Source organism: Oenanthe melanoleuca, chromosome 4, assembly GCF_029582105.1.
Source record: "Oenanthe melanoleuca isolate GR-GAL-2019-014 chromosome 4, OMel1.0, whole genome shotgun sequence".
NCBI lineage: Eukaryota > Metazoa > Chordata > Aves > Passeriformes > Muscicapidae > Oenanthe > Oenanthe melanoleuca.
In genome coordinates this window covers 58,344,847-58,360,379 of record NC_079337.1, presented here as the reverse complement: position 1 = coordinate 58,360,379, position 15,533 = coordinate 58,344,847, and the positions used below count along the sequence as shown (strand labels likewise).

The window sequence follows — 15,533 nt, the reverse complement described above, 5'->3', positions numbered from 1 at the left end:
AAGTAACTGGGAACATTTGCTGAATGTTACTCCTATTTTAAAGCTATTTCCTTCAGAAACTGTAACTGTCCTCCTTATTCTGTCACAAAGGCCACAATGTGCTTCCTTGGATGCAGTGGAGAAGAATGTAAATATTTAAATTGAATACTTTTATCAGGAAAATGTGAATCAAACTGCGTGTAGTTTACATACCTAAAGGTGTCAGAGGGTCTCTACTTGCTGCAAGAAGGGATGAATGCAGCTATGTCAGGTGAATTTATGCCGAAAACAATTATTCCCTGCCATTTACATAGTTTCACATACAGCAAAAAGATGGAGAAGCCAATTATGCCATGACAGCTGCCTACCTCAAAATTTATCCTCTTGTTGGCTCCTAATCTCATAGTATGACTTGATTATAGTCTTCCTCCTTTCTTAGGCTTTTCTCATTTGCCTATACAAAGTGTGGCTGCTCTTTTTGACACAAACTGTGCCATACGTGGGCCTCTGACATGGTTACCTTGGTAAGACAGAAGCTGTAGGCAGGATGCTGCCAACTACAAGCTAAGCAGTCACAATTGTCTTAAATTAGGTATCAAGAAAGTCACCTGCTGAACAGAACGATTAATGTACCTTTACTTTTCCCTCCTGATATGTTTTTTGGGGTGGAAGTCTCTGAGAATAAAGGCATTTATTAACATATATTTGCTCTAGCTGACTGTTCTAGTGTTTTACAATTTGCCATTTTCCTAACCCTTTCCCACTGAAGGCAAAGGTCATTGCACAGAGCCCTTTAGTGTTACTTGGTAACAGGTTTGATTTGTTACTAACCTCTCAGGGATGCTGTCAAGATATCCACAGGAGCTCGTGGACTAGATGAAGACCACTCTCCAGCCTTGCAGTGCGTATATACCCCGACAGTTTATACGGCATTTGTAGCCTTAATCAGTTCGGTACCCCAAGTGGCCTAGGGACGGTAAGAGAACTGAGGTGAATGCTGTGGGGCAGCCTCGGTGAGACAGGAGCGGCACTAGGGCCATTAGCAGCGGGTGTCACTGGCAGTGGGTGTCACTGGCAGCGGGTGTCACTGGCAGTGGGTGCCTGGTGTGCGGTGTCCCCCCAGGGATGTGCGTCCAGGCTCCGGGGCAGCCGGGATCGCGCCCATGCTCGCCAGGCTGCCCGCATCGCGGGCACGGGCGGCACCTGACGGGGCTCACGGGCACGGGACTGGCAGCAGGGTGTCTCTCCTGTCCGGAGCAGGGCCAGGCTGGGGCACCGCATCCCGCGAAGCCGCCGTGGCGGGGCTGGCCTCGGGCTGCGCGGTGCGGGGCTCGCTCGCACCCCGGGGCCGCGGCGGGGCCGGCGCTGCCGGGCGCGGCGGGTCCTGCCGAGGCTGCGCCGCCTCCGCCGGGAGCTCCGGGCGGAGCCTTCCTTCGCTCCTTCCCGTTCTCCCTCCCCCGGCTCCCCGAGCACCCCGAGGCAGCGGCGGCTGCCTGCGCCCGCTCCGCTGGGAGAAGGAGGAGGCGCCCGAGCCGCGGGCGCTGGGAGCAAAGCAAAGAACAGTTCAGAGCGGTGGGCGCATTCCGGAGGGCAACACCCATGTCCCACAAACAGGGTATCTGGAAACGCGCTCCTTCCCCCGGCACTCGCTGTCCCCTGTCATCCTCAGCCCCCTCCATCTCTCCTCGCCACTCTCGCTTCTCCCCCGCCGCCACTCTCCCTGTCCCTTCCTCGGCGCCGTGTCCCCGCTGGCCCCGTGCCCGACTGACTGTGCCTTTCCTCCCGTCCAGCCGGCGGCCCCCCGGGCGAGAGCGCGGCTGACTGGTGCCTCTACCAGCTCAATGGAGCAGCGGAGTTCGAGGTCTCCGAAGGTGAGTCCAGGGATGCTGAGGGGGCGCGTCCCGTCTGCCGCTGTCCCGGCCGGCAGCGTGCGGAGAAACGGGGCTCGCTGCTGGGAGAGAGACCCCGGCAGCCGCCCCAGCGTGTGCCCAAGGGCAGGTGTGGAGTGGGCTGACAAAGGGATATCTGCCGGTGGTTTGCATGTTTCAGGCCTTGTGAAAGTGTCTTGGCTCGTTTTCTTATTGGGGGGGAAAGTTTGTTTTGCGTGTAGCAGCTTGGGTGGCATGAGTCCTTTTGGCCTTGGCGTCAGTGGGTGCTGGTGCAAGGTGGGATGGAAAGTTTTCTGGCCTTTTTTCACTCCTTAACTTTGAAGAAAGAAGTCACCTGGAAAGTTTTATTTATTCATGTTCTGTGATCAGAAGAAGAACAGTCTTCGGGTGTCAGGGCAGGAAAGTCTCTCCACTGTATTCAAACTGTGTGTGAATTCAAACTTAGCTGTGAACCTGTTTTTTCCAGGTTGCCAGATGTGTAGTGTGCAGTGCTTATGAGCATCTTCCAGTATCTCTTGTCAATGAGTTAACTAGAACCAAGACCTCATCTCGATGTTTTTGGTCTGCTGGGGTTATGTATTTCTAAAAAGAGTGCATTTATTCTTTGTAATGGTTTAGAATGCATCAGAAGTTGAATTAGACTGAAAAACTTTCCAATACTGAGGAAGGTGGCACACTAATAGATTGGCATCAGATTCAACATTAAGGAAAGCTTTTCAGCAGGGAAGCACTGGAATATAGGAATTAGGTAGATAATGAAATCCCACTCGTTTAAGATATTTGATGTTTGTTTCACAAACATACATTGAAGAGATAAAGCTGCAGATCTTGCCTTGGAGGAAGACAAAGAATACCTGTTTGGTGTCTCTTCAGCTATTATCCATGATCCTCTGGGATTTGAAGGTTTGGGTTATGTCATGCTTTTTTTTTTGTTTGGAGAAATGATTTAAACCTCAGTGAACTAATAATAAGCTATAGCTTCATCAAGGTTTTGGACTAAGTGTTTCTTTCCACTTATTCCATGGTGGTTTATATTTCAAGGTGTACTTATTAGTGTGTGCAATTACTCACAATTGCATACTAAAGCATTTATCAAAAGATGTTGTGATTTTTTTGCCTATGTGATTTTTTTTTTTGGTGAAACTGCGTACCAAACCAGATGTGATGACGATAGATGGGGGTGGAAATTATATCCGTGTGAGGGAGTGTAATGAGTGAGTGACAGCATTTCTTAGGCATCACAGAATGCTGAAAATGAGCTTTAGGTTGGCATTTACTTTCATTTAAAGATTTGAATGAGCAGAATATGCTTCTTAACCTCATTTGTCTGGGTAAATACCAGTGTTTCAGCACTGCTTTGAGATGATAATGTTTTTTCTCAACAGGTGTTTTATTCCTTTGATTTATTGGGTCATCTCTTTTCACAGAGCATGGTTTTTTTAAATTACTTTGCTAAGCCTGACTTTACTTCCCTTTAATGCTGCCAATTTTTGGATTCCCAATTTTATTCCACAACTTAAATACAAATCTTACATGTTTTCTTTTTACTCCACATGGACATATGTGAAATTCAGAGACCAGGAAACAAACTGAAGCAATGCACTTTGATCACACAAACTGTAGAATCAAAGTCATCTGCAGGTAGTAAACCCTGTTTATGTTAATAGTATTGTATATAAATATGTCATGTATTTTCCAGAGTACAAGTGGCTATTAATACCACTTATATCTAGGAACACATACTGCAGTGTAATCAGCACACTTTGCAGAAGTGAAAAATAGTTCAAAGAAAAGTCCATGGTGGCAGGTGACTTGACCTCTTTTGCTGGACAGTGTTTTTGGATAAAATCCAAACCTTTTCCTTTGTTGAAGTATGCCTCTAAAATAAATTACACGAGCTAGACAGAATCTTTAGTTTAAAATGGATTGTTCCCATGAGTTCCATCACAGACTTTATTTTCTCTCTTTATCCCAGTTCTTTTTACTTTTCAGAAAGGCCACAACTTGTAATTGCAGCTGAATTGGTTAGGATCACCTAGTTGATGGACAAAAGGATGAATTTATCTGTATTAAATATTATAGTGTGATTTGTATATCTAGATAGATATCTGTGTATATAAACATTTGCTTATTAATGTTATAAGTTCAGTTAGTCTTCTGGGCATCTCATACTGCTTTTGCTGTTGAATGCTTGCATTGACCTTGTGGCACTCTGTCAGTTAGACTTCAGAATTGTGTCCTGCAACATTTCTGTCTTAGCCTAGGAAAAAAAAATATTCCTTTTCCAAAAATAGATGTGTTAGATGAAAAACATTAATTTACATAACAGAAAAGCAAAATTGCGTATTTCAAATGCAAGGAAAATAGAGCATAGTAAGTGAAATATCACAATCAAAGCCAAGATAATCATGTTTGATTTAGTCTTGCTGCCTTGAAACAAAATCTTATTTAAAATATTGCTACTTCTATAATTAACGTCTAAGTGCAAAATATATTTTATTCATGCTAAAAATCTCAAAGCACTTTGCTCACAGTAAGTGCAGCCTCACAAAAGCTGTATGAAGAGCAGTATTAGTGTATCCATTTGCAAGCTTCAAGAATGAAATAAAGATGTTAAGGATGTAATTTTTTTAGAAGCTGAATGTCAACTATTAAGTAGATAGCAACCTGGGACTTCTGAAAAGTCAAATAGTTTGCTCTGTGTCCAGTGATCTACTGGACTGTTAATAGGATTGCTTAATATAGAGCCTTTGCTTTAAGTTCCAAATCACATTAACTTCTTGCAAACTGTGTAAGTTAAAACATGTTTGAAATATTTTAGGCCATGAATTCTAAGCTGGCATTATGTTATTCTAGATATGAATGATCATATGTTTAATGAAAAGTTTCAGCCAAAAACCTTATTTTTAATTTTCACTCTTAAAGTTACCTCATCAAAGACTTGAGATTGGTTTACAGTGTAATTTTCTTTTCATCTATTTTACAACTTTATGCTCTTGAGTGGTTGAAAGCTCTGTTAGCATCTCTTAGCCTTGGGAATTGCAATGTGAACCTTCCTATTACCTTATGCTGCTGTAACATTCTCTTTCATTTATGAGTAATTTGGAGAGAGATTTATTGAGAAGATGGACAATCTACTGTTTTGTTGTGAAAGGGCAATTGAACAATGTACCATTTTAAGGAACTAGAAGACCTGTGAACTGATTAATATGAATTTAATCACTGTCAGGTTTATCTCCAAGAGCTTTTTGTTTACTGTAGTCTTTGATCAAAGACAGTAAGTCTGGATTTGGTTCAATACTGTATTTTCCATTATTTCACCAATTTCATAGAAAGCAATGTGGTTGCACAAGCTTACAACTAAAGCAATGGTCTTGTGGGTTGTGTTCATTAGCAAGATCTAATTAAATAGGAAGTCTCATCTGTAGAGACTTTCATTTCCCAGTCCTTTTGTGGCTGAATCAAATAAGTGATTTTTCCTTAGACTTTTTCAAAAAGGCACAGTAGCAATCCTTTTCTTAGCACTTCACAGCTTGCCAAGGTTTCTTTCAAAGGATCATCACCGTGAATGGATGTTGTAGTTCCATCTTAGATGGATGGTACAGAACTGGGATTCCAGTTGTCCAGTTTGGAGATCACAGAATCACAGAATATGCCAAGCTGGAAGGAAGGGACCCACAAGGATCACTGATCCAACTCCTGGCTCTGCACAGCAACATCCCTGAGAATCACACTGTGTGCTTGGAAGCGTTGTCCAAACTCTTCTTGAACTTTGTCAGGGTTGGAGCACTGCCCTGGGGGCCTGTTCCAGTGCCTAACCACTGTCTGGATGAAGAACCTTTTCCTAATATCCAGCTTAAACATTCTCTGACACAACTTCAGGCCATTCCCTGAGTTCCTGCCACTGTCACCACAGAGCAGAGATCAGTGCCTGCCCCTCCTCTTTCCCCCATGAGGATGCTGTAGCTGCAGTGAGGTTCCCCCGTTGTGTCCTCCAGGCTGAACAGACTGAGTGACCTCAGTGACTCCTCACACAGCTTCCCCTCAAGGCCCTTCACCATCTTTTAGCCCTCCTTTGGACACTTTCTAACAGCTTTATATCATTCTTACATTGCAGGGCCCCAAACTGCCCCCAGCACAGAGGTGAGGCTCCCCAGCTCAGAGCAGAGCAGGACAATCCCCTCCCTGGCCTGGCTGTGATGCTGTCCCTGATGCCCCCAGGGCAGGGCTGGCCCTCTTGCTGCCAGGGCACTGCTGACTCGTGTTCAACTTGCCGCTGACCAGGACCCCCAGGTCCCTTTCCATGGCACAGCTCTCCAGCGTCTCAGTCTGTCCATACATCCAGGGGCAGACTCTGGCACTTTCCCATGTACTCTTCATATAGTTGGTGATTGCTCAGCCCTCTCATTTGTTGAGGTCCTTATCCAGGGTCTCCCTGCCTCTGAGGGAGTCAGCAGCTCTTCCCAGTTTTGTATCATCTGCAAACTTGCTCACTATCACTTTCAGTCCTGCATCCACATCATTTATGAAGATGTTGAAGAGCACAGGGACAAGGATGCAACCCACTAGTGACAGGTCCCCAGTCTGGTGTCACCCCACCATGCTCCACCCATGAGCCAGTTGCTCACCCACCTCATGATGTGTTCATCCAGCTGTGTGCTGCTGGGCATTTTGTCCAAAAGGATCTTGTGAGAGACAGGATTGAAAGCTTTACTGGAATCCAAAAGGAAGACATCAACTGGCTTCCCTTGATCAACTAAGTAGGTTACTTTATCATAAAAGGAAATCAGGTTTGCTAAGCAGGCCTTCCCTCTCATGAAACCCATCTGGCTGTGACTGATGAGTGTGAGATGTAGTGAGCTGAGCTGTGATTTTTCTGCAGACCATAAATCTGCTTTTATTTAAAGGAAATCAAGATGCTTGGATGCCTCACCCCAGTGCACATTTACAGAATCACAGTATCAATTAGGTTGGAAAAGACCTCTGAAATTGAGTCCAACCTATGGCTAAACACCCCCATGTCAATTTGAGCATGGCACCCAGTGCCACATCCAGTCTTAAACAGCTTAGGATGCTGCCAGATTGTTACAGTGCTGTAAGGTGTGTCACAGGGCCTGTGTGTGCCCTGATAGCCCCTCTGGTGTCATGTGTGTGGATAATACAGTTATTCCAGTCCTACCTCACACATCCCTGTTTATACATTCAGCAAGCCCCTGGATTTCATCCATCCTTTACTTTGCACTGACTTATATTGGTGTTTGGTTGATTAACTGTCATTGATGTTGGAGAGTTGCTGCAGCACAGGGCTTCTGTTTGAAGTGATTATCATCATAATTTACTGCCATTATAACGTTGAATGTGGTTGTTTAAGACCAGACCCAGTAAATGATACAAGAAAATTTGGGTATTTGATTATACTTCTAGTTGTTGCTGCACAATCTGACATGAAGTTTCAATATGAAAAGTTCAACATGATAGGCAAAGAGGAAGGGTTAGAATATATTGAAATTGTGTTTATGATAGCTTTACTTCTAGTGATACTTTTCTGCAGAAGTCTATTTGTGATATTTTTATATGTGGTTTTTACATGGCATGGGTTTTGTAAAAATCATTAAGTCAGATTGTTCTGTAGATTATTATAAAAAAGACTGACAATAAAATACTGGCAATTACATGTACTTGTTATGAAAAGGAAAAGGTGAGTAACTTATTTATATTTTTTATTTGTTGCTTCCTATTTTGGTATTTTGATTAAGAGCTGATTTGAATTTATGGAATAAATTAATTTTTAAAGTACATTAAGATGATTTAATTACAATGATTGATAAAATCCTTGTCTGCATAGTTTTCATTGTAAAGTAATATGAGTGCTTGAGTGTGTTTTCTTGTAAAAATAATTAAATGTCATTTGACCAATAAAAAAATATATACTTGTTAGTTATTTTATTTTGCAAATGTATGACCAAGGACATCAGCTCCTTCAGTGAGGGGCCCAGAATGGGATACAGAACTCAAGATCTGACCTCACCAGTACAGGGCTACGGGGTCAGTCACTGCTCTGCTCCTGCTGGCTAGAGGTTCTATTGATCATCTTCCTTATTTCAGCAAGAATCAAAAACTTTTTATCATTTCATGGTCCCTGTACCCAAGATGGCCTCTGACCCCCACATCTCTCACCACCCTACTCTGCTTGTCAACAGCAGCTCTAGTGGGGCACTGCTTTCCAGTCTGCCCCTTTACATTCTTGGTTGGATTTCCTAGTTTCTGTTGGTTTTACTTTTCCTTTGTTCTCTGTAAGTCTTTCCTCCACAAAGGGAATTGTGGCTGGTCTCAATCCATTGACTGTTGTACAGTTTGACAAAGATTCTCTCCTCTGTGTCATTGAAGGTGTGCCATTTGCAGCAGGTGCCTGCACAGCAAATCTTAGCTCTTTCCTCCCTCTCTCACTCTTTCTAGGTCCATAAGGCTTCAGTTCCATCCAAATAACTCCTGGCAATTATAGTTTTATCCATGCTTGAATGATCAAAATTTCCTTGATATTTCAATTTGTCATGTATTTTATGAGTATATATATCTCATGAAGGATGAAATCACTAATGAAGCTGTGGGCCTGATTATGCAATTAATATCAAGTTAAAAATCATGCTTTCAAGCTACCTGGTGCAGAATTTAACAGGGGAATCTTTTTTGTACCCTCTTCCTTATTAAAAACTCAGTAATTTAATTCATGCAATGATTTTATTTTCAATAATGAGACTGATGAAGTAAGCAGTGATTTCATTTGGGCTACAAATTTGCCATTTAGGATAATTTTTATATTTAAGTCAAATATTGTCATTCAGCTTGAATAGTGGTGGACAATTTAGAGTATAGAATTGCCTGTGATTCCAGCTGAAATACAGAAAAATCACCAGGTCTTCACAAAGCCTCCTCTTCAATTATAGGTCAAGTCAGAAAGCCAGGGTTCCTTTATGGAGATGAATTTTGTATTGGAATAGAAAGTACCAATTTTCTGATTTTTCCAATTCAGCTTAGAAACATGTGAAGAAATTGCCCAAGCTGTCTTGCAGAGTGTCTGAAGAGCTGATGCACACAGAGGTTTTTTCTACTGTGCAAGGATTTTTTTAATGTATGAACCTGTCAAAGCTGAAAGAAATTTCAAGATCAAATTCTTCTGTTTCACCCCAGAATTGCAACCCAGAAGCTTAACTTCTGCAAATATGGATTCAGAAGTCATACTGCAGGCCACACAAGTTGAATTGTAATATTCTCATTGATCAGTTCTTTTCTTTAAAATTTTTTAGTAAAATGCTGAGAGATTGAAAGCAGAAGTCAATATTTTTTTTTTCTTGCATGTTTTTATTGTCTGATGAGAAAATTCCCAAAGTATTTCAAACTATTCAGGTATTTTCAATTACCTTTCCCTCATAGTACACTACTTGAATATAAACTAATTGAAAATAATGGGCAATAGCTGACAAGTCTCTGTGTGATTGCCTAATGGCACATGACAAAACCCACCAACAGTGGAAAGGTGTTATTTACTAGTCAGATTCTACATCTTGCCATCTCAGCTGAATTGTCAGGGTTTGGTGATCCAGAAGAGGGAGCTGCCACATAAATTTCTAGCAGTTTTGAACTTAGCAAAGTCTCTTTTAAGCCCCCACCATGGAATTTTTATGGGTTTTTTTTTTCATTTTAAGATTGACTCTAGGGCTTTCATGTGATGCTTTTTTGGTCACTCAGTTCATAGTTTGTTGATTTCTAAGGACAGCATTAGAGACTTAGTGCTTTAATTTTCTTCAGTTTTCAGTATCAGTTCAGTGCATGTTTTTGAATATTCTGCCCAAATACCACACTAAAACCTTTGGTTGACATGAGAAATGCAGTCTCTTTTGCTTAATCTGCAGAATATTTTTAAACATAGGTGTTTCTGACCAGCCCGCCATGGATTTTTAATATATGTTTTCTTTAGAATGCAGGAAGAACTGTGGTGGCTGCCCTCCTTCAGTGCAACTTCACTGTTGATGTGAGACAGAGTTGGCTTCCAAGTCACTGTAGTATTTTTTTCTGTGTAAGGAGTGGCTCTTCTGTCACAGTAAGAACATACAGCTGGTATTTTGAAAATAACAATATATATGTAAAATAGCAAAACCAATGTGCACACTACAATGTGCTTTTAATGTGCTTTCTCTTTTTTCTTTAGCACTGCAGAGCAATTTATTGTGAATCTATCTCTAATTTGTGGGGTATAAAACTAAAAAACAATGAGGTACGAGGAGAAGACATTGAAACACTTACTTGTTAGAACTTGTACTTATGGTCAGGAAGGAGACCAGACTTCCTGAGCATCCTGACCATGTTTTCAAGTTCATGATTTAACCTAGGTTCTGACCTTGGTTAGTGGAACTGTAGATTGCAGCTTGCTGTAATGATAGATCTTATCAAAACTATTGTACCTTCAGATTCATTGTTAGTCATTTTGTGTTAAAAGCTGATGCAGTGATGTGACTTTGTTTCATGAGGTAACTGGAGTACTGAGAAGCAGGTGAGAGGTTTTTTTCAGCTGCCTAATATATTCCTTGGGTCTTTTTGTCATTAAAAGCTTAAGGGGATACTCAGGAAGCTTGTATTTGTTTCTCATGAAGAAGAGTGAATACTGCACTGTGTTCATTATATATTTGTGGGTGACCAACTTATCTATTTGATTCAAATTTTGAGATGCTGGAACATATCCAGAGCAGGGCAATGAAACTGATGGAGGGTCTGGACCACAAGTCTTTTGGAGGGTGGCTGAGGGATCAGGGGTTGTTCAGCCTGGAGAAAAGGAGGCTCAGGATGGACCTTATTGCTCTCTGCAACTATGTGAGAGAAGATTGTAGAGAGGTGGGGATTTGTCTCTTCTGCCAAGCAACAAGACAAGAAAAATGGCTTCAAGTTGCACCAGAGGAAGTTTAGATTGGATATTAGGAAAAAAATTCTTCACTATAAGTGTGCCTGGGCATTGGGACAGGCTTCCAGGGAAGTGGTGGAGTCATCATCCCTGAAGATGTTTGAAAGATATATAGATGTGCCACTTCTGGGTGTGGTTTAGTGGAGGATTTGGCAGTGTGGTGTTAGCAGTGGGAATGGATGATCCTAAGGGTGTCTTCCAACCTAAATGATCCTGTGATTCTCTTTCTGAAGATAAGTATAGGATAATAAAAGACCTTGTGGTTCCAGTGAAGGGTGAGAATGGAGTATTTAATTTGTTATCGACCTGGAGTACTCCTGCATGTGGTAGTATCCTGCTGCTGACTTAATCTATACTTCCAATTAGTAAATCTATAAATATGAATGCTTTCATAGAAGATACCACTGGGTTCCACTCATACCTCTGTGTGGTATCGTCATGTGGCCTTCAGATTATGCATGCAAGCTACTCTGTTTGACAAGTTAACTTTACATTGTGCAGTTGTGCACTACATTCTAATATCTGAATGTGCCAACATGAAGAACTCTGTGGCTTATTTTAGTTATTTTGTAAAATAGTTTTGAACTTTCTATTTTTTACATGCTCAGAAATGTACGCGCATACACTTTTTTCATATGTTTATGCAAGGTTTCTTGTAATAAAAATCAAAAGAAAATTATATGAGATCAGTGTAGATGTGTTTGACTTTTCCTCCAGCAGGCTTCAGAATTAGTACCTAAATAAATACTGTTTTTTTATATAGGTAATATTTTGCAAATGACTATTACAACTGAAATATATTTTAAAGTACTTGTATGTTCAAAAAACCGATGGCCTATTTGTAAGTTTTTAAATCTTCCATCAAATACAGTTTCTTTTCAGAATGCATACATTCCCCAGATGCTCTGGTTATGTTTATTTGCAAGCACATTTTATAGTGGCTCTTGTTACAGTGAATAGAGTTGACAGTTGGGCTGATTGCAGGAATATGCAAAATGTTAACCTCATAAATCTTTCTCCACCTATTGTATTGTGTAATTTTTACAAAATATGCAGAAGTACGGTGCTAGAGACAGTTCCATTATTTTAGTTGGGACCATTTTGGTATTGTAGTTAACGCTGATGTATTCAATTCAGAGACAATTATGTCTAGACACTAACAGGGGCTGTTGATTTGACATTCTATTCATAGAGAGGGCATGTGGCATTCAAAAGTGAGTTGTAAAACTATTCAGCATGGTTGCATTCTTAGTGATGTGCCTTTCCACTTCACACAACTGCTATAACTAATTATCATATTTAGTGATCATGAGATCTTGAAATGAAAATAACCCACAATTTTTTTGGGAGATACAAATTATGTTAATATTCCTTCTCTTTATACCCAGAATAAACTTCTGTTTATGTTATGGCTAGACTCAAAGATGCAAGGTGGAAGTGTTATCCTTGCAAGACTTGATGGTTTCTTGTTAAATCTATCTTACTGAGTAATTTTCATGATCTTTGAAATTTTTAATACAGACTGGTTTTGTTTGTCAGATAACTCTTAATTTTGAAGTTTCTCTGATAAGTCCTAGTGTTAACAATGTAAACTCTGCTTCGAAATTGATTGTTTATTCTGGAAATACCCCATGCTTCAGATTTCATTTATTTGCAAGAAGCACTAATTTGGTGTCCCTTGTAATAGTATATGAAGTAGATTTAATAAATTAAAAGAAGAATTCGTATTTTTCATGAACTATATCCTAAAATTGTGATGTTTTTTCCCTTGAGATTATTCATGTAGGTTTTTTTTTTAGGATTTTTTTTTTTTTTTTTTTTTTGCTTTGTTTTCATTAATATCAGCAGGCTGTTACTTTTAGTGTCTGCTGAATCCTCTGTTCTAAACCAGGGCATCATAGCCATATTTTGCTATGACTGCTTTTTCTGGGTTGTGTTTTTTCTCCCCAAGAATACTTGCCCTAGTGGAATGTCCACTTCTAGGTGAAAGCTAGAGAGACCTTGAGAGTCTGCTGAGTACATTGGGAGTGTAGCAGTGCATTGGTGTCTCTTGAGAAAGGTGCCACTGTGCCTCAGGATCTGTGACTTTATGTTGCTTTTTGATTTCTCCCTTTCCTCATGCTCCTACTCATTAATCAGAAATCTTCCTTAAAGCATGATACCTGTGTTGACTTCTGAAAGTAGCCATGTGCATTGAAATTTATTTCAGTTTAAGAATACTGCAGTATTAACTTGGTATTTCTGATTCCTAGTCTGATGATTTTAGAGGCATAATTGTTCTATGATAATTCCAAAAATGCACAGAGCTTTATTGAAGCCCTTTTCTTGATTATGTCAAGTCATAAAATGTATCCATGGGGAAATAGTGAATAGAATATTTTGTGTCAAGAAAACAGACCTCAGAGTTTAAGCTTCTTGATTCTAGTATGAGACAAATCACCTCTGCTAGAGAGCATCTTCAGAAGCAGTAAGACCTGTCTCTCTTTCTCTCCCCACCCTATGCTGAGGTGGGTCTCTAGATCAGCTTGTGACCTACATTTCATGTCAAATGTCAGACCTGTGTAGTCATTGCTTGCTTTTGTACAAGTTCAGAAAGTAGCCAGAGCAATGCCTGTGCTGGCTGGGGTTGGGCAGTGCTGACCTGGGCAACACTGACCCCCTCACACTTGCTAAGATCACTCTAACAAAGCAGCTCCAAAGGATCTGACAGCTGTGTGAGTATCTCTTTTTCTCTTTTTCTCTCTTTCTCTCTCTCTCTCTCTTTCTCTCTTTTTCTCTCTTTCTCTCTTTCTCTCTTTTTTTTTCTCTCTTTCTCTCTTCCTCTCTTCCTGTCTTCCTCTCTTTCTCTTTGTATCCTCTCATCAAATGTTTGAAAGAAAGCATGTATTCAAACCCCGTTGTTAAAAAGCTCAACAAATAAAGGAGGATTGCAACCCCCAAACTTTCAGTGACATCACCATGTTACTGTTTCTGTAGGTAACGTGCCACATTTGACTCCCGGGTTTCATGTGTCTCTATTTTATTTCTTGTGTGTGCAGTGTGCAGTGTGACAGTGATTGGAGCTCTGTACTTCTCCAGACATGGAGCTGTGTTGTTTCTTTGGTAAGAATCCTTAAGTATGTAACCATTCACGTATAGATTCCTTTTCCTGGAGAAAACCAGCAAAAGCTTACCTATGTAAATGTAACATTTGAGTTCAGATGAGAGCACGAGTCAAGAAATTCAAAGATAGAGTTCCCACAGCAACCATAATTCAACCTCGTTGCTGTGAAAGCACAAAAGCTCACTCCAAATACCATGCAGAATGCTGCATGCATGCAAGTGTATGAGACACAGTTACCACGAGAGCCATAAATTTTAATTTCTAGAGGTATTTACATTCACATTTCATATCTCTTAGCATTAGAATCTGTGTTTTTTGAAACAGAGCAGAAATGAAAAAAAAAGAAAAGAGGACATTTAGATTGGGGTATCTTTTTGCTTTCTTGTAATGTACAATTGATTATATTACTATCTCTGTCTTTCTCTCTCTGACTTTTATTTTTAAGGTAATATTGAATGTGAAATATAATCTGGTCTATTTCCTCATCTATTTTTTTCAATGTGTTTATCCCTATTACTAAACCTGCAGCTAATGGGGTCTACTTGTTTGCCTACCAAGGATAAATAAATCAGATATTTATCTGCATGTAGCCGTGCATCTTGTTATTAAACTTCATCTGTCACTTAAGGTTCTATTATAAAATATCTCAAAGCATATGGAATATATTTCTTTACAATATCTCATAGGATACTTTTGGTTTCTTTCTTTGCCAGCTAAGTCTGCTGATTTTGTCATCTTAGTCATGTTTAGTTATTATCACAGTTAGTGAAGAGGTGGAAGTGTCTTTGTTTTGAATTTATATTTTTTGTTAAGAAAGATGTAAATATTTAAATTATAGTACTTAATGAACACAGCAAGAGTTTTTAAATAATATCTACAGGATTTCCAGAAGTACATTGGCTGAAATATCTATATGATGTTTCTTAGCCTTTCAGGTATGGCCAGTGGAGGGAGAGACCATGATGTTTGAAGATTGGTATATTAAGTCCCATTCCCATGGGTGATTATTATATCTGTAGGCTGGACTGAGTATTCATGATTATTTAAAAAAATTCCCTTTGACTGTGGCACGTGCTAATACCTCATAATTTACTTGGAAAAAAACCCACAGCATAATTGTATCTCACCAGTTATTTAAAATAAAATTTTAAAAAGGGCAAATGACACAAGATAGGGTTCGTGATAAGAGTTTCTCTTCAGTAAACTACAAAAAAATTAATTTAGACTTCATCTAGTTTCTACCAGATTGATTTTTCTCAACCCTCCATCACATCTTAGCCTGCTATATGAGCCTTTTTATGGACAGTCTGGGCAGAGCTGAAAGTCTGATTGGATGTGAAAATGTTCTCCTTGGGAAATCTTTGGATCCTGCCCTTCCCAGATTGTTAGGCAATCTGCTCTAGGAAACCTGTTTTGACAGTGCCTGTTATCTCTGCTCAGCAGAGTCCTATAGGGACCCTCACTGCCTACCTCAAAGCCAGGGTTAGGGGAATTCACTCTGCAGCCCACTGCCTTCCCAAAGCTTTATTGTTCCATTTCATTGTGTTCAAATGCTACTTAGGAACTGCACACATATTACTGTACCTGTGTCTAAAATAATGTTGTTAGT

General features: G+C 40.2%; 1 protein-coding gene across 1 annotated transcript in view; it reads left to right on the top strand.

Annotated features, from left to right (window-relative positions):
• Positions 1-1,452: 1,452 nt before the first annotated feature.
• PPP2R2C (protein phosphatase 2 regulatory subunit Bgamma) overlaps positions 1,453-15,533 on the top strand; it is a 187,161-nt gene continuing 173,080 nt past the window's right edge. The window contains exons 1-2 of the mRNA XM_056490554.1: positions 1,453-1,594; positions 1,770-1,850. Of these exons, the coding sequence (XP_056346529.1) occupies positions 1,579-1,594; positions 1,770-1,850 (97 nt within the window). The 5' untranslated portion in view covers positions 1,453-1,578. The remainder of the gene's footprint in view (positions 1,595-1,769; positions 1,851-15,533) is intronic.